The following is a 22,697-nucleotide window of genomic DNA, read 5'->3' on the forward strand; positions in this document are numbered from 1 at the left end:
GCTGAAGCATATGATGTGGGTTTTGCTAAAAAACGTATAACCCAAGTTTCCGACCCTGAATGTTGTATAATAATATTTTCGACAAAATGCGGAAACGATTGCTACTCTCTTGCTTGATTTCGATTGCACTGTAAAAATTGCGCAAATAGATGGGCGCATTGCGAAAAATAGGCTTGCTTGTACATGTTAAAAATTGCAAAAGCAAAAAAAAAAAAAAAAAACATTATGTCAATAACTTGCCTTGAAGTTAACTTGCTCTAATACCGACTTGGATTGGGACTTGTTATTTTTTGCAAAAGACTTGACTTGGACTTATGTTATTTCACAAACCACTTGATTGGGATTAAAACTAGTTTTTGTTTTCCGAAAGACTTGACTTGGACTTTATTTAATTTGCAAATGACTTGATTGGGATTTGACTTGTTATTTTTGCAAAGACTTGACTTGGACTTAAGTTATTTCACAAACCACTTGATTGGGATTAAAACTAGTTTTTGTTTTCCGAAAGACTTGACTTGGACTTTATTTAATTTGCAAATGACTTGATTGGGATTTGACTTTTTATTTTTGCAAAGACTTGACTTGGACTTAAGTTATTTCACAAACCACTTGATTGGGATTAAAACTAGTTATTGTTTGCCGAGAGACTTGACTTGGACGTTATTACGCAAATGACTTCCTAGGACTCAAGTCACTTGAAAATGACTCGTCTACAACAATACAAAAAATCGGACATCCTTTGGCTGCCAACCCATACATTATCCGACTCCGTTGTAGTCGTTTTGTCCTCATACTTCACCGAAAGGCGTCGTCCCAGGAACAGATTTTACATTTGGGGAGCGCTCTTTTTGAGACCGTACCTGTTGACCAGCAGGAAAAGCGCAACGCCGCAAACGACAGATAGGATGAACACTAGGCCGGTCGAGTAGAATACGATCTCGTAACTTCCCGTAAGGTCGGCCAGGTAACCTGAAAACCACAGACGTGTTAATTCGCTGCTACACGAGAAATAATTGAGTTTGTCGCGAATTTGGAACACCGATTTTAACGTTTAGAAATTGCTGTTTGATTTTTAAAAATCCGCATATATCGCGTATAGTTATGTATAAATAAAGTATTAAAGATCTATTAAGTATTAAGAATCGGATATCGCTGTTTTAAACTGACCAAACGGCAAAAGTACATCAAGTAACTTAGAGGTTTTCACAAAGTATTTGAAACTTTGAAAGTCTTCAAATCTATTTTAATTCATTTACGTATTAAAAAGTCCTATGTTTTTTAAAAGTCCTTGATCATTTTTTTAAACAGTTTTTTTCATAAATTGTATGGCATGCCTGGTCTTATATGCCTATCCGAACCAAATCAATAAGAGCATTTTAGGCATGATTTGCGCCGCGATTTCAAATTCAGTATCGGACAACAGTATTTCAAAGTGAGCAAACGGCAAAAGTACATCAAGGGGCTAAGACAGTGGTTCCCAAACTTTTTTATTCCATGGCCCAAATTTGTTTCACCTCTGGTAAATGACTGTTGCATATTGATTAACCAAAGTTTGCCAATATTATAAGGATTTTTATTCCTTGCCAAAAATGGAGTATTTTACATATGCCAAGAACTGTTTTAGTACCTCCAAATGTATAGTTGCAATATTTTCAAATAGCTCTATGGCCCACGTAAAATAGTCTCATGGCCCACTACTGGGCTAGGAGGACTGCCGCAAAGTCTTCAAATCTTTAAAAGTATTTTAATAGTAAAATTTCAGTTATCGTTCTGGATAAAATACCAAAAATATTACCGGACATTCCTATTTCAAACTGACAACACAAACAGCAAAGTACACCAAGTGTGAGCGATTCAATTGTAGGGGTTTAAAAACTTACAATGTTTTTTGAAAAGGTTTAGTTTTTTTTCGTAAAAAATGTTTTTCATAAATTGGGCAAGCATATGGGCTTATACCTATCCTATACGAAATCATTGAAAGCATTTCAACCATAATTTGCGATTTTCATCTTAAAAAAATTAAGTATCGGCCAACCTAGTTTCAAATTAAGAACATCGACAGCAAAAAATACACCAAGTGGAGCTTACCAGTCATCGGCGGTCCTGTAAGTATCCCAATCCCGCTGAGGAAGTGAAATATACCGATTCCTTGGTGCAGATGGCGCATTGGAACAAGGCGTGAAATAATAGGAATGCACCAGACGCTATTGACAGCGTTGCCTACCGCATAGCAAGCCATATAGACGCCCAGGCCCCGAAAATGTCGGGCCTGAGGCGCCATAAGGTTGGTGGCGGCCATTATGGCCTGGGCCGTTGCGAAGCCGAGAATTTCGTAGCCGCCGTCGATTTTTTCCTTGGGCATTTTGCTGGCCACGTAACCTGGATTGTGTTCAGTTGTTGTTGGTATGTTTTTATAGTAGACGTATGTTTTTTTGTTCTATGTTGCTTTTAAAATGGCGTTTTTTATATGTGGACGGAAAATACATCTTTGCGAAACATGTAACATTTCTCTGAAATCTAACAAGAAATGAGTAATCTATCCATTTTTTTACCAATATGGCTTAATCTACCCGAAGGCATACTTACGAGTAATTTTACCAAAACTATAATCGATTAACTTTAACCCAGAAAGAGAAATCCTATCCAGATCTTACCCAAAACGAGTAATTTCACCAAAATCTCGGCCGAAATGAGTAATTTTAACCGAATTTTACACCAAACAATTAGTTGCATCAAAATCTTGCCCTAAACGAGACATTTTAATCGAATCTTACACGAAAGTAAATTCACCAAAAGAATAATTTCACCAAATCTTACCCAACACAACTCAGTTTGTGCAAATCTCACACGAAACGAGTAATCCTTCAACACTGTACTCACCCGAAACGAGTTTGACGATCCCGTCGGACAGCGAAAAGATGACGTGTAGATAGGCTCCCTGTTTCTTGCTGTAGCCGAGGCTTTGCGCGTGCACAACGATGAACCACGTGGGGCAGAATCGAGCGAAAAAGTCGAGTGTTCCGACCAAACAGTACAACATGAAGCGCCACGAAGTCAGCAGTTCTCTGTGCAAAGTGAAAATAAGTCTTTGCCTTTCGAATTTGCTTGTAAAAACATATGAGCCGGATAGAATATTATGAAAATTTGCCTAGCAAAGTATAAATGGCTGAGTTAGATCCCAAACCATGGTTGAAATGTTTAAATTAATTCGGGTACCGATACTACAACTTGGCATCGGAATATCGGCTCCGATCCGATATTATCGGTCATCTCTAGCAGATCAGACCTTCTTACTTGTAAGGTCTCCACGCAACCGTCAACTGCGCCAACACGCCCTTGCGTTTATTGTTGTTTCCATCTCTCCTCTCCTCTTCGCCGCTCTCACTCTTTTCCTCCCGATCTTCGTTTTTCTCCGCTCCTCCTCCGGAAACGATTGCGCAATCGGCGCCTATCTCGCTTTCGCTGAGGCTCCTCAGCAACAAGCCGCCGTGCACTAGCGCGGCTTTGTGGCGAAGCCGCCTTTTAGGGCTGCGCGATAAAGCGCTGACGTCATTCGCGGACGCGAAGCCGATCCGAAGCTCGTTCGCGGATCCGAAACTGACGTTGTCGCTGAGCGCTACGTTGGCGAACTTTTTCAGCTCCAGCTCGTTTAAATCGTCTGCCGCCTTTTTCACGGTCACGTGATCGCGCTGTTTGATGACGACAGGTCGGAGGAGGGCGCCACCTACCGTCAGGTGCAGGCACACCCCGGCCAGCAGCAAGAGGGCGCCATCGAGAGCGAACGCCGTCAGCGAAGCGGTTAGCATGAGCGGCACTAGCATGCCACCCAGCGGCGCGCCCATTGAGCCGATTCCGAACACTAGAGCGCGCTTTTTGTCGAAGTAGAGCCCGAGCTGAGAGGTGGCGTTGCAATAGGCGAAGCCGAAGCCGCAACCTGTGAAGAAAAACAGTTTATTTTTGTAATACCGATGGGTTTAGGGGTCGTTTGCGTCGTTTACAGTATAACTTGTCCAAGTCAAGCCATTCTCAACGCATAACAAGTCAACTCTTAGTCCAAGTCATTTCAGTTAAATAACAAGTGACCTACCCGTCTGAGTCAGTTGCCCGAAACAAGTCCAGTCAAGTCAATATTAGAGCAAGTCAAATTCAAGTCAAGTCCTTGTCATAAAAATACTACGTTAAACTAATAAACTTGATAAGATTGTTTCGATTATAAGCAACAATTCAACCAAAGCTTAAGCCGCAAACTGTTCAGACAAACAGTTTGTTTTGTTAATACCGATGGCTTTATGTCGTTACCGTCTCAGGTATAGACTTCAACCAGTTAGGGATTATATTTGCGTTTGTTGACAAAGGTTGTTTACATATATTTTATTTCAAGGATTAGAATCGTAACTTTGGTATTTACTGCAACTGGGCGCACCAAAATTATCAGGCAGTTTGGCATGGCAAAGTGTCATACTGTAGTCGCTTGGCTTTTTTATCTACCAAAGTCTTTACCAAATGATCGAAGTCAAGTCATTTCCAATCGAACTTCATTCCAAGTCAAGAGGCAAAACTAATCCATTTACAATGTGTACGTTTTACTTTTTCATGTTAGGCCAAAATTGCTTTAGCGTTGAATTGCTTTGTTGTCTTCGCAAGAGATGTTAAACTTTTTTTTTTACGCCTTACTAACTTTTTTTTTCGAAGCGGTGCGCTTCTCAAGCTATTAAAAACTTTTAGCTGTTTTGTCGTCGGCATTAAGTGTCCTGTTGGAGGGCAAGATTCTATTGTGAAAACACATACTAAGATATTAAACATTGTCTAAATTTAGACTGAAATTAGCAAACAGTGCTCATAATGTAAATTCAAATTAGGCAAAAAAAGGCTATCGACCATGTCTCTGTAGCGTGGGTATGCAATTATTTATTTGCTTACAATCTACTTCAAGACAGCTGTGGGTTTGGTGCGGGTAAATCACAGGTGAATGCAAATACGCTTGACTTGGTTTCAATTGCCTGTTTGCTCCGGCTATATGAATTTGTTGGTCTATTTCTGCCCTTTCGTTTCGCTAATTGATTGCTTAACAACACTAATTCGTTTTTGCGTCCTTTTAAGACCAACTATGTTCCTTTAGCTTAGTGGGTATATCGAATATCAAGAAGGGCCTAACATTTTACCAGTAACTTGCTTTTGCCAAGGAATTATTTTTTTTAATTTAACCGTTAAAGGCTAAATAATTTACCAGTAATGTACAGCCGACCTTGCTCCCAGTGTTGTAAACAAAGTCCTAGTCAAGTTAAAAAAATAGCTTAATTTTCAGTCAAGTCGTTTCTAAGTCATCAGTTGCCCAAGTAAAGTAAAGTGCAAGTTAAAAGACAAATCACCCAATTGTATTAAATATTATTTAATGACTTAATTTAAATCCCCGTTATTTGACAAAATGACTTAAGTCCAAGTCAAGTCATTTGTCAAAAAAATATAAGTCAAGTCATTTTTGGTTAAACGACACAAGTCATTAGAAAACAGTGAATTAAGTCCCTACAGCACTGTTTGCTGCAATGCTTTACATACAATTTACAAGCACTAAAGAATCCCTACATTTTACTATTGTAATATAAAAGCACCTTCACAGCCTAACTAATGGTACCCACCCAACAAATGTCCAAAGCCTTACCTGTGATAGCGCTTCCAACGTAGGCGATTCCTATTGACGATGATTGCGAAACGACGATCAGTCCAGTACTTGAGATCAGACCTCCTAGCATCATTGTGGGTCGTGGACCGATCAAACTCGTTATGAAGCTACCGACCAAAGCTGGCGAAGGCAAAATATATTAGATTAAATATGTTGCAATTTAAGTACTTGCTTTTGTAGGCCCACTTCAACGGGATAGACAGCAAAAATAGTGTTGAAAACAGTACGATTTAAAATTACCCTCAAGTCAAGTCGTTTGCAAAAAAGCGTATTTCCAATTTAGGTCATTTTTAACGAGTTTTTTAAAGAAGGTCAAAAGTTTTTTGACTTTTATCTAACTTTAGGTGATGTAAAAACTGTAAGTTAGGCCATCGTTAGTCAATTGACTCTGTATGACAAAATGCAGGCAATTGCAAAAAATCATTTCTACAGATGAAATTAAAAAACACCCTTCCTATAAAAAAGCATTCATGTCCTGAAAAATCTCGACAGTTTTTGACACAAGTATCGTGCGCGATTTGATACTATCAGTCATCTCCGTAAAAAAACAATCAAAAGTTAAAAAGTCATTTTTACAGGCGAAACATAAAAAAATATCCGTCCTTTAAAAAAATATTCAAGTCAAAAAAAACTCTAACGGTTTTGAACACAAGTATCGTTCACGGTCCGATACCATCGGTCATTTCCGTCAAAACAATTTTGCAGGCGAAAAATAAAAAAACATCCGTCCTTTGAAAAAGTATTCAAAAAAGTATTTCAAAAAACACATTGGAGTCACCAAAAAAAAAATCTTGCACGATCCGATATTATCGGTCATCCCAAACAACAACAACAAAAAAAACAAAACAGAAACTTACTTCCGCAAGCAAAACATCCGAAAATGAGCGACGTAATCCACGAGGTGGCGATGTTGGACGAGTCGAACTTGTCTCGAAAATCGACGAAGAGCACGCTCAGGCCCCGGGGAATTCCCCAAACGACGGCATACGTCATCACGGTGACGCAAGCGACCGCCCAGCCCCAACCCCCCTCGGGTGCCCCCGCGTATACCCGCGGCGCCGTCATTGTTACGTCACACGGTTAAGGAGGCGCTTGACGTCATGCTGAATGTGTGTAGCTTCCTTTTTTTATTGAAAATTACTGGGAACGATAAATTGGTGGCTTTTGAACTTTTGCGACTTGAAAAATAAAAATAAACAAAATTATACTCCAGTTTATTTTTTCGGCCGGAAGCGGGTTGTTTTTAAATGACAGCCCTGGGAATATTTATAAGCATGCCGTGACATTGCCCTTTGGCAAACTTTAGCACTGCGGTATAGCAAACATTAAAATTTCAGTCAAACTTTTTTTAATCAATTTTTGTAAAATGTAAAAAGTCGCTCTTTAAAATTTGTTCCAATTAGTCAGAAAAACACTGCTTGTATACCAAACTTTTTAAATTATTAAAATTTTATGACACACATCACAAAATGTTGGCTTCCAAGGCAGATATAAGATAAAAAAAATCATTCAGTTTTACTGCGTTGAGTTGAGCATTCGTTTCACGGCAAACACACTTTGAAGAATAATTTTTGCAAAAACACGCAACTCCACTTGCAGTCTTTACATAAATAACCCGTTGTTTATCACATGTTTGGAGCATAATGGTTGAAGGTTGTAGTAAGGTATTAATAATATTGAAGCCCATACAGAAATAGGTGACATTTTGACATGAGAATGAATAAAGAGAAATTCAACCTAAAAGTGAATAAATAGATGTTCCGAAAATGATACCTACTTCTGTATTCTTACTACGTTTTACCACAGCAGCTTTGTATTTATATAAAGCTTAGCTGCATCTGCTTGACTGAACTACGGTCATTATTGGCTTACGTTAGTGTTTCTCAACCTAAGGTCGTGACCCCAACTTGGATGGCTGTTTGATCTGCTCAGGTCGCTGACTGCAGTAGTTTTATATGGTTAGCTTTATTGAGATTGCTTCTTAGCAAGATTTCTCCATAATTTGAGAAAATCACGAAAGCAATGTCAAGACATGGATCATATTAATTAAATTTAAAGCTATTTATGCTATTATATTATGTTGTTTTTTGTTTTTTTTACATAAAGTTTAATATAGAGAGTTGGGTCCTTAAAGTTTCACTGTATTACTTGCACTAAAGGTTTTGCGGCGCAAGCGAAAAGAGCAAGAAAAGTTAGAAAATACTGGCTTACATGAAAATCGCCACGACTTCCCTTTGTAGTTCTGCCAGCGCACTTTAACCTCTACTTTCAGCACCTTCGGCTTAGGCGATTACCAACGTTAACCAATAAGCTTACTATTGACCAGCTTATGCGGCTTTAGCTTAAAACTTGCTACGACCCTTGGTGAAACGTCCATTGTGCACTTTCTTGCTTATCTTCTTTTGAGCTATTTTAGCAACTTGAATCTGCTGTCTTTGGTGGCTGTCTTTTTTTCTAAATGTCGCTGTAAAATGGTTTGTACTGGGGCATTTTCGTTAGTCTGTTTCTCCTGGCACTTTTCGTTATAAATTTGTTTTCTGTTTTAGTAATCTGCGCAAGCAGGGTGCTTTAATTTTTTACATAGGAAGATACAGTTAAAATGGGAAAAAGTTATTGGGGTACAAAGCAGCCATGTAAAGTTTTAGACACCTTAACAAACTGCCTTCCTATACTAAGCAGCTACTATTGGAGGTAAACTTTCTCCAATCACTCTTCAGGAACTCCCTGTCAAAGCGTGGTCTAACGGGCCCTATTATATCTTCGAAGGGCTATCAACCGTGCAAGGGACTTTATCGTCGAATGCGCGTCTAAAAAAGCAAATGTAATTGTGCATACTCGCAATGGCGGCGACTTGACTGCAAAAACAGTAAAACTTGCTTGTTATACGTAGTGAAAATGTCAAAGCCCATGCAGAAGTATGGTATTATTTTAAATCTACTTCTGTATGGGCTTCGGGGGGACTGCGAGGTATAGTTTAACAAAAAGCAAAACGTTGTACCGGGCAAAATGCTTTTTTGCAAAATTTCAAGGGTAAATAACCAATTTAACAAAACTAAACCCCTAACGAAAAAAATCATCTTGTCAAACGGTTTAAAAGTCATTTGAGAACAGCGACTTGAGTACAATTGGGTTAAATCTTAATAATCACAACAGCACTGCTTGTACCACAAATTTAAACACATAGCTTAGCTAACTGAGATACGACTGCGCACTTCTAGCCGCTTCGCCTAACTCTATTGTTGTTGTTGTTTCGCCCAGGTAAAGCTTTGGGACATGCGTCACTGCGTTCTCCACCAGACCTTGAGAGGTCACGGTTCGGCGGTTTTCGCAATGGATGCCGACGAAGACATGACAACTCTGTTTACAGGATCGGCCGACAGGGTATGTAAACCACTCATTATATGGGCATAACATTTCATTTCGAGACATATTTTGTTTTTGCCGCCATTCTTTTCAGTTTTGCTTTTGTATGCTTTAGGGCTTTAAGCCGATTTTTGTCCGGAGCATTGCAGAAAAAGTATACTTCGTAGATTTTAATTTTCATACATGCCTAGAGTGGTATGTAGGTGCGATTCAGAGGTTTTGGAGTCTGCATCCCTAGGGGGCCTTAATTGAGCATCAAAAAACCTAAAATAGTGTGACGTTTTTAGCTAGTTGGTTGTAGCTATCTACTCCTATTAATAGTTAATTTTTTGTTTCAACCAAAGCGATCATGACGTCATGTTGTTACGTATAACTATGGAAAGTGTAGTGTGGACGTCAAAGCACATGCAGAAGTAGGTAGAATTGTGCAAACGTTTCGGATAAATCTTTATATATTTTAACATCAATGAATAGTTGGTTTTGAAACGTTTAGAAATGCACCGACATCTGTATGGGCTGTAATACAGCCTGCAGCCACAATCTTAAGATCTATTCGTAACATTCACAAAAAGCTACCTACTTCCGTTTGGGCTTGCTACAAAACGTTTACCACTGTATGTCTAAACTGCAGGCGATATTTTGGCGACAAAGCTAATGACCGGTAATACCGGATCGGGACTGATAGCCATATATCGAGTGGTGCTATTGCTACTCGTGCGATACTAGGGTGGTATCGGTGCCGATCCGGTACCAAATGATTTGTGATTTTATGCAGGGCTGCGGAGTCGGTTAAAAATAATCCGAGTCCGACTTCGGCCAAAAAAATACTCCCGAGTCCCGAGTCCGACTCCGGTTAAATGTGCGATTTTGTCAAGTCTCGAGTCTGGCCCGGACTCTACAGCCTGTATTTCACCAATTTACCTAACTAAAATAACGTGGATATTCAGCAATCCACTTATAGGGGTGTCGTATAATTCATTCACTCACAATACATGGTTGGAAAAAATTCCGCCATATAATATTCCACTTTACATTTTCCATTTGGCGGCCATATCAGTTTTAAAATTCGGTACTGCGTATGCGCACGTCGGACTCGGGACTCGGGTAGTTTTACAAGGTCTTACTCGAGTCCCGAGTCCGACTCCAGCAAAAACAAACCGACTCCTCGAGTCCCAAGTCCTCCGCAGCCCTGGTGGTGTGTAATGGGTGGGATTAAAGATTAGGGTTGGAATTGTTAGCGGAGTTGGTGATGAATTTAGGGGAGGAGTTTGAGGTTAGGTAAAAGGTTGTATAGGCCTTATTCTCATAATTTAGGCCTTATTCCGACAGGTTAGGAGTTGAACGATTTAGACGTAGGTATTGGTCCTATTATGGTCTTATTCCGAATTGTGTAGTTTTACAAGGTCTTACTCGAGTCCCGAGTCCGACTCCGACTCCGCAGCCCTGATTTTAAGATTTAAGATTTGTTATCTAACGTAGATAAAGTGTTACATTAAAAATCAAGGCAAGCTAACCTTTCTAAATTTCCGCATATTTGACCATAGTAATGACCTTATATGGTATTAGGCTAAAGGGCAGTTCTTTATGCAAAATATCTGGTATCAGCTGTAGAATAAAACGCCATGGATCAGACATCCTTTATTATGGCTTGGTATTAAAATGGTATTTAGCCTTAAATTTCTGCAACTTTGTTACTGTGTGAAATGCGTGCTATTTCAGTTTAATATCAATTGATTTTGGACAAATTCAATCATGAAATTAAAAACTTGGTATTTTGCTCTGTTTTTGGTTGCGGGTGTACCAAACAAGATTAAAACCGCCCACTTAAATGCACAATATAAGCCGAAAACACTTGTGTTTTTCGTACAATGTCGGTGCGCTGGACATACCGCTAATGGGTACCCTTGTTATCAATAATTTAGGATTGAGACCGGTGCGTTATTTTTGTCGCTGCCCAGTGTGTATTGAAAATGGGCCGTTATGCTCCATTACCAAAACAGAAAATAAATTATCCATGACAGAAATCTGTAGTGAAAGCCGAAATTACCTTACATAATCGGGTCTCAACCTGTGATACGCGTATCACAAGTATAACGTGAAGGCTATTGAGGGATCGGCAGTAATACAATTATTTTACTATAATTATAAAGTGGTAAAATTTGGTTTGAAAAAAATTGTTTCATTATTCGATCACCATTAAGATCGAAATAAAGGCGCCGAAACGTTGATACTAAAACGGACTATGTCAGACCCCTGGGCCCCTTGAGTTAATGCTCACATAATCAGGCGAGTTTACCAGCTTTTCAAGTTGACTTGCTTTAATTATGACTTGACTGGGACTTGGTCTGCTAATTAGTCCAAAAGACTCAACTCGGATTTCATTTATTTTAAGAATTACTTGGCTAGGACTTGAGTTAAAAATGACTTGTTTACAACCCTGTAATCATCTATCTTCACAACTGCACCAGTCTGCTAATGAGCGGCGGCGATTGTTTTTTGTTTTGTGCAAACGAGTGACTCATTCTTTTATCGTCGCCTTTCATTTCCGCCGTTTATGTCAACCGCACGTGAAACAGGAACCCCGGTTTCGTCTGTGTATAGCTTTCGAGTTTATTTTTAAAGTCTACTTAGAATCTGTTATTTCAGAGTGACGTAGCGGCCCGTACAATCCCCCACCTCCCCCCCCCCCTATTTATCTGGGTTTTTTTAAATGTCAAAGTATATCAATCTTTGTAAATGGCCGCATTTGTCTAATTATAAATAGGGTGATCAGGTGGCACTGTATAAAAACAAATTGTATTGAATTCTCGTCAAGCTTTCGCACAACCGTGCTTTATCAGGTCAAAGTATAAAAACCTACGGAAAATCTATTTTTCAAATTCTATTTTTTGATCAGATGAACCACGGTTGGTTGACGGTTGTGCGGAAGATTGTCTAAAAGTATGATGACTGATATTTTTTGTTTCTTTGCTTTGCGCCGAAATAGTAAAACGCGCAATATAGATTTCACCAGACGCCAAAACATCTGTTCACCGAATAATTTAAATTTAACTTAAAAATTAAAGGCATAGCGAGTACACCAAACACGCAATCCCCCATTTACTTTCGCTCAGTCAATTCACGCAGCATTTGTCTATTATTATTAAGGTGTCGTTAGTTGTGGTTCTCAACTTTTTTCTTCCGTGACCCATTTTCGTTGCACAAATATACTGTAGCTCGATACATTTTTATGAAAGAAAAAAACAAAACAGCAGAACATATATCAAAACAGAATATTATTTATTCAACCGTGCATTAGTGAGCTACTCTTGCTGCTGTACAATAAGTTTGCTTTTTGTTGCCATTTTGTCTAAGTTCCTCCACAAGCCATTATTCCTGGTAAACTAAGTATAGTAAAACAATTTTTTTTTTAAATTGTGTAAGTGGCCCCCTAAAAAAATGTTCTTATGACCCACTGGTTGAGGACCGCTGGTCTAGCTTATCTGCGCTTGTTAATTACGCTTTGCCGCTGAACGGTTTGTATAATGCACACTATAGACCAGCGGTTGGCTGTCACATACTGTAAATTAAATGAGCCCATCTCTTTAAACAGGAAACTGCTGCCCTCATTACCATAAGCCAGTCGACAGAAGCAAGGCTACCCTTATTAAAAAACACTTTTGTGCCTTAACTTTAGCTATTTTTTCAGTTTGGCGAACACAACGAGAAGTGACAAGGATTTTAGTTTTGGTCTCGCTTGAGTGCCCTTTTCCTTATTTCTGGTTTATTTTTTTTGGTGAATTTTTCGTTTTTTGCTTTTAATAAATTTAGTTTTGTCTAGTTTTAGAAAGCTCCTGGTGCCCATTTCTGTCATTTTTTGTCCTTTTTACCCTAATTTTAAGGTAGCGATTTTTCTAAATTCTTAAGAAAATTGCCACGTATTCCCTATCCCACTCATTTATCATATGCCAGGGCCTCTTAGAAAAATGCTAGGTCCGTTTTTTTACATATGCTTTTTGCCTTTTTTATCCCAATTCTGAATTTACAGCTTTTGTACAAAGCTCAATGTTCGTTTATGTTACGTTTTGTTTTACAAAGCAATGCTTTTATAACATAGCCTGATCTGCTTGCATCATTGATCGACAGATTCGGTGAGTCTGCAATGGCTTTCGGTGTACTAATGATACCTAAGCCGTAATCGGTCAAAAAGCAGATTCAGAAGGGCTAGATCTCAGATGTTAACACACATGTGTGTGTGCATCTTTCATTCTTAAATAACATTTTATAGTTGTTATCTTGAGGAAGGGATCATTAAATTGCGACCTGAGATAAATAATTTTGGCCCACATTTTCTTGTACGATGTAAAACAAACAGAAAAATGGTTTACCAAAAGAAATGTTTGCAAATGAAAACTAAAATCTGATACAACTTTAAACTAAATAACGATTTCGGAAAGCTTACTATATATAAATATTTTAATCAATTTTTAAATTTCCGTTTAATTATAAAAAATCAATAAAGTCTGTTTCAAAATATTTTCGTTTTTTTATGAAAAAGTTTTGTGACCCTTTTCTTAGGCACCCATGGCTTGAAAACAACCCTTTATAACCAGCACGTTCAAAATGCAAACGATCGTCAAAAGTTATCACACAATTCTCACCCAATACATTTGTTGTTTACGCTTGGAATAATTTCGCTGCCCAATTGAACGAATTCTCCCGAGTCCAACTAAAACACATACTGCCCAACCCCGCGGGACACAATCACCTAACATAAGCTAACCACGAACGTTCGCTTGTCGCCGCTGTGTTAATTGCGGCGCCACAGATCACTACTGGGACTCAGAATTGAGGGATGTCCGATACATAAGTAACTTTTATTTTCCACGCATTGGGATAAGTACATAAAAGGAATTTTCGAACAAAAAAATTAAACTGCATCCTTAACATGGCCGGCACAGGGGTCTAAAAAGACATTCAAATAAGCTACGCTGTTGGGATACTTTTATTCCGATACCGACACCACATATTTTGGACAAAAAATATTGCGATCTGATCTGATACCAAGTGACGTCATCTTTATGCTCACAGAGGCAAAAAAGATAAAACTGAACCGTTTACAGTTATTTTTTTCCAGGTCATTAGGTCAAAATTTGGTTTAACGTAAAAAAAGTTTAAAAAATTATTATTAATTTTTTTTTACTGGAGTCGGACTTGAGTAAGACCACGTAAAACTACCTGGATTCCGAGTCCGACGTGCGCATGCGCAGTACTAAATTTCGAAACTTAAGGCTGCAAACTGTAAATTGTAAAGATGGAATTGCATATGTTGTAATACTTTCAAACCATGTTTTATGGTTAGATCAAATATGACGCCCCTAGGAGTTGATTGCTGAATATTCATATTATTTTAGTTTCGTAAATAGGTGAAATACAGACTGTAGAGTCGGAGCCGAACTCGGGCTTGACGAAATCTCAAACTTGGAGTCGTGTTCAACCTTTGGGCTAAAGTCTAACTCGGATTATTTTTACCCGACTCCACAGCCCTGGCAGTTCACCTTGTTTAAACCCGCATCTCTGCATGCCATACGGACGTCGTTTTACATCTTTCACCACTCCGCATATAAAATTATCGTTTCAGCGGCCATTTGATGACGTAATATTTAGCGCAAAGTTTTAAGCAAAAGTCGGCGTCTAATGGTTTAGCTGAAAGGTGTTTATCGAACCTACTGTATAACATATACTCAGCTCCCATCAGGTATTATCAAAATTACAGTTTTAAACTTAGTCCCTTCTTACAAGCTGTATGTATTATAGTTTCAAATAAATGCTTCCTGTGCTTGCAAACCTTGTCTACATTCATCCCACTACTTTACAAAACCTTATCTAAAACGGTAAAGTGAGCTTGGGTACACTATGCACAGATCTGTAACGTACCTTGGTAATGAATTGCGAAGCCAAAATGGTGAAAAAATGGCCATCATCCTGATTGAGACGTTTCGATGCGAACTTGTATCATCTTCAGTTAATGTGTGAATGTTAATGTGTACATTAACTGAAGATAATACAAGTTCGTATCTAAACGTCTTAATCAAGATGATGTCGATCTACTCGACCTTTTTGGCTTTGCAATTCATTAAAGTAAGCTTTTTGGAAGCTCTCTCTTTTTCTCTGCAACTCGTGTATAATTTAAATTGAACCCAAACTCGCCACAGTTTCAGCCTAAACGCTTCTACAAAGAACACCATTCTCGTACCGGACAAAAGTTTTCTAATTCAACGAATTAGAGAAAAATGTGGCTAATTCTAATTCTGATCTAATTTGGAGATGGCTTTTGTGCTCAAATTCTAGTTCTAATCTAATTCAGATTTGACCAAAAATGCTACTTTGTCCAACGGCATTTTTAAACGCTTAGTCTAAACAAAGAATTTGAATTGAAACGCTTTGGTCGGAACTACATTTTGGTGATTTTTACGTTTTAAAAACAATAGGCTGTGCTAAAATGTATAAAAATTGGCACCCACATATTTACCGTGCACATTCTTACTAGAATAAACTGCGATTTAAATTAAACTGCTTGTTGAATAGATAATAAGAATTCTATAGTTTAAGTTCTAATTAAAGTTCTGGTTTTCCAAAATGCGGTAATTCCGCTTCTAATCTAATTTGAAAAAACTAAACTGGGCGCTGTTCTAGAATCCTACTACAGCACAATATTTGGGTTAGGGTGTGGGTTAGCGTTTGGGTGTGCGTGGGTCAAGTATTATTATATTCATTAATTAATTCTATTGCATAACCCAAACGTTAACCCGCACCTTAACCCAAATAATGTGTGTTGTTGTAGGATTCTAGAGCAGCGCCCTAAAATGATCTGATTTTAGTTCTGATCTAACTTTAAACAGCTAAAATAAATCTAGTTGTCCAAGTCTGGTACCTGGTTGTTATTCTACCGGCGCGTATAACATCGGCTCTGATAGCCTACAGCGCTGTCCACGAAGCCAGTAGCACTTGAGAGGGTTGATGTAGCGGTCGTTCTCTTAGCGCGTCGATTCTTCAAGTGCGCCGTCGCTGCAGTCGCGTTTGATTGTTGTGTCATAAGCGATCGACGCACTCGTTAGGCGATTGCCAACAGCTACTCGAAAGAGCTATACGACAGGGGTGGCGAAAAAATAATTTGGCAGACAAAGAGCAACGTTTATTACTTTGGCAAATGGCCGACTAGTTTTTGCGATCCTATCTGATGTAGACTGGGTGCAGCATTTCTTACCGTAAAAAAATCCATTTTACATATGGGCAGAAATTAACAGTGTTGTAATAACTTAAGTCCATGACTTGACTTAAGTTGCTGTTTTTAAATGACTTGACTTGCAAGTTTTGCAAAACCCCAAAATTAAACTGATTGAGATAATGATCTTTCAGTGCGTTTAGCAGAGAATCATTCAAACACAATAAACACTGAGATAGCTCAATAATTACTGCAACGAAAATATCTACACCTATCGTAAAACAGATCAGGGCACCTGCCGCGGATTATAACACGTGATAATGGTAGCATGGCCTGAATCTATAAATAGAATGCCCAGTCGCCCGAAAGAATGCACCTGTCAGTTTGAGCAAACAAAAAACTAATCTATTACGGTTACCCTTGCAACCCATGTATTGCATTTAATGGCGTCCGTCTTATAGCGTTTTAATGCTGTTTTGTCTTTAAAAGAATTAAAGCTGCGTTTACCAAAGACAAAAAATTTTACTTGTACTTTAAAGGGATGTTTTCGGGCGGAAATAAGAAATCATTGGAACGTTTTAAAAATAAGGCAAAACGAGGAAATGCATGAGATTTCGTAAAAACATGAAGGGATCAATGAAATTGAAAGCCTTTTGTCTGAAACTAAAAACAAGGACACGCCAGTTAATGAACATCTGGTGTCCGAGGCAATACAGTGTTGCCCTATTTCGTTTTGTACAAATAACGAAGTGTTTTATTTATGTAAGATCCTTGCTAGCACTGTCCGCCAAAGAGTAGCTGGAATACAAGACCGACGGTTAAAAATGCTCGTGGTAAGCAGCGATTGAAGGTTTATGCAAGCTCGGCAAAAGTCCGAGTAAAATGTCGCGCAATTACTCGCCTGGTATGAGATTACTGAGACAGTTTGCGAAATTATTTGAAAAAAAACGGTGTTTCATTTAAAAACGTGAAGAATCGCAAAAAGTTTAACTAAATCAGTGTTTCCTTAAACTTTATTTGAGACTAAGAGTACCCAATTCCCTTACCATGTTTTTTATTGCTTGAAAAGTTCTAAAATTAAAAAAAATCTTGATCTAACCATATAGCAAAAAAAAAGATAAATATAGCAAAAGAAAAGATAAAGATGAAATATCAGCAATTTTTTCAATATTTATTGGCACAAAACTTATTTTTTTGAGGTGCATTACAGCATTTAATAACGTGGTTGTCGGCATATCAACTGGACTCCTGCAAACCTATTTAGTGAACAACGTTGGCGCGTTAAGATTTACAAAGGACTGCTTGACTCAATAACCGTAATGCGTTTTTTTTGACCCCTAAAATTGGACCAGGGTCGGCATGAAAATTTTCAGAGATGACGTCATAAAACAAATAAGAAACCCTGCTGTTTTCTGTCAAACAAATATGAAACTGAAGTAAAATCGAAATGAATTCAGGGAGAATGCGACAAATCGTTTTTTTTTTTTCAAATGAACTCTTTTCATCAAAGGAGTTTATTAAACTTTGAAAGAACACGCTGATATTTTAACTAGGCCTGCATGGACCTCCTTACGTTAGTCCACGGGCCCCAAGGGGTTCACGGACCCCAATTTAAGAACCCCTGCCGTACAGTCTTTCTGCCGTCCATGTGGTATTTTTGCGTTTTTTTTCTAACTCTTCTCATGTAGTGGAATATTTTCCCACCATGTATTGTGAGTGAATGACACCCCTTATGTGTGGCTTGCTGTATATTTGCATCAATATAGTTACGTAAATGGGCTAAATGTAGTCTACAGGGTCGGGCTTGAGTTTAATTTTTTGGCCGGATTCATAGATATTTCTAACCGACCCTCGGCCCGAAACAAAACCGGCGCTAAATTGTAAGGACCTAAAGTGTAAAGAAATGACGTAACGACAGTCGATCCACACCATGACGTCATTTACCTGATTTCCGCAATTGTGAAGACCTAAAGCACTGATTCCCAAGCTGTGTGCCGAGGCTTTGTCAAATGTGCCGTCAATAGAGATTTGTCAAATGTGCCGCGAAACTTTTTGTAATTTTGGAAATTACGCTAAATTTGTCTTACCAATAGGCATACTCGCAAGCATTTTTGACTTAAATGCGCACTATCCTTTACAAATCAGTAATTTGGAGATATTTACATATAGTTTGTCGTGTGTTAATGGTGATTGTAAATTACTCTGTTGTTCTGTTAAAAGTGTTCCGCGAAATATTTAAGATTTTTTAGTGTGCCGCAAGCCAAAAAAGTTGGGGAACCACTGACCAAAAGTATAAAGAAATTACGTGACGACAGTAAGTCTACAGCATGACGTCATTAACCTGATTTCCGAAAAAAAATGGGTAAATTGACAACCGGTTTTCTCTTTAAAAGTTGACTTTTTTCACGCAGAGCATAAGGGTTTGGAACGTGCAGGACGGACGTTGCCTTCGTGTGATTTGGACCGGTGAGCGTAGCTCGGTGATGTCCCTAAGCTGCGACCGGCACCTGCTCGCGTGCGCCTCCAGCGGAAAGGTCACGGTCTGGGAGCACTCGACCGGAACGCGAGTGCGCGCTTATAAAGCCCACAAGAAGAGGTACGGAGTAAAAACAAGACTTTTTAAACGTTTTTTTTTTCTCTTAAGAGATTGTCAAAATTTATTTTTTGTAAATCACTTTCACCCGTTAATTGGAAGAGTTCACATCTGAGAAAATGTTTTCCTATTCGAGAAATCACTTTTGCCATTTGAAAATTTTTTTATTCAATTTATATTGTTTAGACAGCAGCCTTTAATATTTTTCATTTAAAAGATATTTTTATATTTATGGCAACTTGATTAAAGCCGAAAATTGCATAAAATTGATCTATAAAAAAATGGTAAATCTCTGATTGTTAGGCGTGTTATCGAATCCGATTATTGTCTTTTTAATGGAAACCCGTTGTCGGACCTAATGTTCTAATGTTTTTCGTAATAATAATCGACAATATAAAACAAACTAAAGGAATAAAATATCACTTTGAACGTTATAGGTTGTTATGCGACCTTGAAAATTTTCCCTAGACCAGGGATTCCTTAACTTGGTACTTATACCGCTTGGTTTTACGGAGTTTAAGAAGGTCTACTAGAGTCTGGACCTATTGGTGAAAGCGTTTTATTTAAAAAAGTGGAATGGATTAAAATCGTTTGTTTGAAAAACGGTTTGGTGCCTTCTCCTTGAATGTTTTTAGACATGATTTCAATTTCACGCATTTGGACTGATAACGGTTTAAAAGGTTATTTTTTTGCGTCGTAGATTTGTAAGATTGGCTCCAAAAAGTTATGTCGACCCTGGTCAACGCGAACCAAAATTTTTTTTAAGGTACCCGTTAAAAAAAGTTCACAACACTTGCATTAATTCTTTAGGAGACTGTATTTGTTGAGAGGTCAAAAAATTTTTTTTTTTTAAATTAGTTGGAAGCAACCCTGTTATAAAACTTTGACTGTATTTATCAGCTTGATAATAATAAATGTAAGCCAAAAAGTTCGAGTAACTCGACATTATCTTGATTAACGATACGCACTTGTATTATCATCAGTAGGGCGAATATTAAAAAAAAAAATTTACACGTTAGGTCAAAATTTGTCAATATTTTTGTAAGTTAAAATCGAATAAAATTGCCCATAAATCGCTTACAGAATTAAAAAAAAACTAAAGTCAGCTTTTTGAAATTGGTCGGTCGGTTATTTTGAAATTTATCTTTCATTTTATCAAAAAAAAAATTAGTTTTGATGTAAGTTCAAAGTCATTTTAACCGTATTATATCTTCATTAGAGCAATATATCGTATAAAAAACGCGTGATTAACGACGCCTAGGTTATTTAAATCAATGTATTTCTAAAAACAGGTCTAAATTTTGTCAAAATAAATTATTTTCATGTCAAAATTTCCTATTTTTTTGGTCAAAAAATATTCGCCCTAATCATCAGTTAATATGATATACTCGAACTTTTTGGCTTTGACATTTATTGTCAAGCTACATTATATATCCGTGCCTAGTTCACCTAAATACTATTGGTTTACACAAACAAAGACGTGTTTATTTTTTTAGAATCGAAACAGTTTTGCTTCGGGTCAGTGGCTCGGTAGCGGCCTCTGGTGTCGTAATTACTGGCGGGAAAGACGGAAAAATCAAGTACTGGAATTTGCACGGGTCTGTATATGGTTCGATTGTTGTTATTGTTTGTAGAATAAACATTTATTTTATTCAGACGTCGAAAGGGGATAAAGATGTGTTTATTAATTCAAGCAAAGTTGCCTATAGTTTTGTGCGGGCTTTGAAATGTCGTATTTCAATGTATAATACTACCTTATTACACGAAGGGATTTGTGTTTTTTGCTGATCACGTTGTTTACCTAAGCTACGATACCGGGTGGCAAATGCTATAGTATCGGCACTAGTTCGATTCTCTGGTGCTATCACTGCTGGTCCGATACCAAATTTATAGTGTACATCACTTCCAAACTTCGCGACTTTGGAATGTCTTATTTGGATATATAACGCTACCTTATTACACGAAGGAATGTACAATAGTCTTATTACGTTACCAATACCGGATGTTTTTGACGTAAGGCATCGCGATCCTATACAAAATGATGTCATTACTATGTCCAAACAAGCACAATAGATGAAATTAAAATTTTTAAACGTAATTGTTGCATCCAGTTGGTAACTTTTATTTTTTAACAAAATTACCTTTCAAGGTAGGGTAGGTGCAGTTTGGCGTAAATCATTCCAGAAATTCCTATATTTGTTTGATATCGATTGTCACCGATACCACCCTAGGATCGGACATTTCTAATTACACCTAAAATCTATAATTTATTTTTTTTAAACGAAAGAAACAGTAGGCGACAGCGTTTGTCAAAGTTTTAGAAGCCTTGGTATATTTGTGCCGGTCGCTTAAATAAATCACCATATTTTCTTTTTAATCTGACAATTAAAACTCGCGGCATTGTAGACAGCCAAGGCAAATTTTTTATAGGGTCGCCTAGCCCTAGAAAAACGAGGAAGGTTTTTTTGAATTCATGTGGTCTTTAAGTGTTATTTTTCAACGTGTTATGAAAACCACTGGCATTGTGGATATCCAAAAATTTCGAATCGGTGCCGATCCAATGCCAAATTTACAGTGTGTGTTTCTGCCATGTTTTGCAATCGTAGAGTTTTCCACTTTGTAAGGTAAATGTTGAAGAAAATATTATTTGAAATCCTGTGGATAAAAATAAATAATTTATTTTCGCTGATTAAAAAAATGAATAATATCACCATCGCATATTCGATCAAGTTTGCTGATTTCACCACGGTGGTGGCGTTGTTTGGTATCGTATTGTATCGGGATACGTTTTGCTTCAAATATCGTATATCAGAATGAAACAGCAAGTACATCTAATAGACGTCGTTACCTTGGTGAAATCAGCAAATGTGATCTACATCTAACAGGCGTTATGCACGTGCACCGTTGCTGCTGCTTGTTTTTGCTTGTCACGTTGTTTACCTAAGCTACACGGGCGCTGTTTTAATTAGAGAGTAATCAGCTTTTACCAAAGTGGGTTTTAAACTGCCTACTTTCAATCGCACTTGACTTATAAGAGCTTTTAGGCTCGTGTAAGCCTCTCTAGGCACTCGAGATCGTTGCGTGACCTCCACGTTGTTGCACAGGCCCGGCAAGGTCAACCAGCTTCAAGGTCACGAAGGTCAAGTGAACGCAGTGACGTGTGACGCGACCCGGATCGCTAGCGCCTCTTACGACGGAACTATTCGAATCTGGGACTTTCGCGACTTCTCCGATAGGCTTTAAAGCGATTTAAGCCTTTAATCTGCGGTTGCATGTAAAATGGTGCGACTAACGAGTTGAATGCTTCCCGGCACGTTTGCTTTATTTTCGCCTATGACTACTGGTTTGTGTTGCCGTGTAATGCATTGTTGGATGTTTCTTGGGCAGTTTTTAACGAGATTTTCTCCCGTGTATTCAGGTTTTATTGCGTTACGGCGCCGACTTTGTTGTAACTTTAAAACGTCGCATTTTTTTCTGGTAATTCGTCAGGTATCAATTTTTCCATGAGATATTAGTTTGGGAGAAAAATGTAACAATTTTTGAGTCCACAAAACGAAGCACGATGGGCTTCAACATTTTCAAATACTTACCCAAACACTCGAGTACAATAACTAAATATTTCAACAAGGACCTACAACTGCCAGCATTTCATTTTGTTTTTTATGACTGGTATTTTTAAAACACCCTTTTGTATTTTACCTAAACATTGAAGCACAAATGGTATAAAACTCTGCATCGTTTGTTAAAGCCATGCTTTCTAGCAGAACTTGAATTGAGTAATTCCAATCCCTTTTTTTCAAAACTGTGAATTGTGTTTTGTAAATATAGTTAATAAGTTCAAGCTAGACGTTATGTAT

The 22,697-nt window shown here is 38.0% G+C and overlaps 2 protein-coding genes across 2 annotated transcripts in view; one reads left to right on the forward strand and one right to left on the reverse strand.

Annotated features, from left to right (window-relative positions):
• LOC146136945 (uncharacterized) overlaps window positions 1-22,212 on the forward strand; it is a 33,233-nt gene extending 11,021 nt beyond the window's left edge. The window contains exons 10-13 of the mRNA XM_083395086.1: window positions 8,939-9,061; window positions 18,659-18,843; window positions 20,337-20,438; window positions 21,945-22,212. Coding sequence (XP_083251212.1) covers window positions 8,939-9,061; window positions 18,659-18,843; window positions 20,337-20,438; window positions 21,945-22,083 — 549 coding nt within the window. The 3' untranslated portion in view covers window positions 22,084-22,212. The remainder of the gene's footprint in view (window positions 1-8,938; window positions 9,062-18,658; window positions 18,844-20,336; window positions 20,439-21,944) is intronic.
• On the reverse strand, window positions 196-8,057 carry LOC146136946 (monocarboxylate transporter 13-like). The gene is made up of 6 exons (XM_083395087.1): window positions 6,538-8,057; window positions 5,660-5,800; window positions 3,295-3,934; window positions 2,881-3,065; window positions 2,089-2,379; window positions 196-969 (listed from the first exon to the last, which is right to left on the reverse strand). The coding sequence occupies exons 1-6, from the start codon at window positions 6,743-6,745 to the stop codon at window positions 827-829; spliced, it is 1,608 nt and encodes a 535-aa protein (XP_083251213.1). The 5' UTR covers window positions 6,746-8,057; the 3' UTR covers window positions 196-826.
• Window positions 22,213-22,697: the final 485 nt, after the last annotated feature.

This window comes from Ascidiella aspersa, chromosome 8 (assembly GCF_963924565.1).
Source record: "Ascidiella aspersa chromosome 8, kaAscAspe10.2, whole genome shotgun sequence".
NCBI lineage: Eukaryota > Metazoa > Chordata > Ascidiacea > Phlebobranchia > Ascidiidae > Ascidiella > Ascidiella aspersa.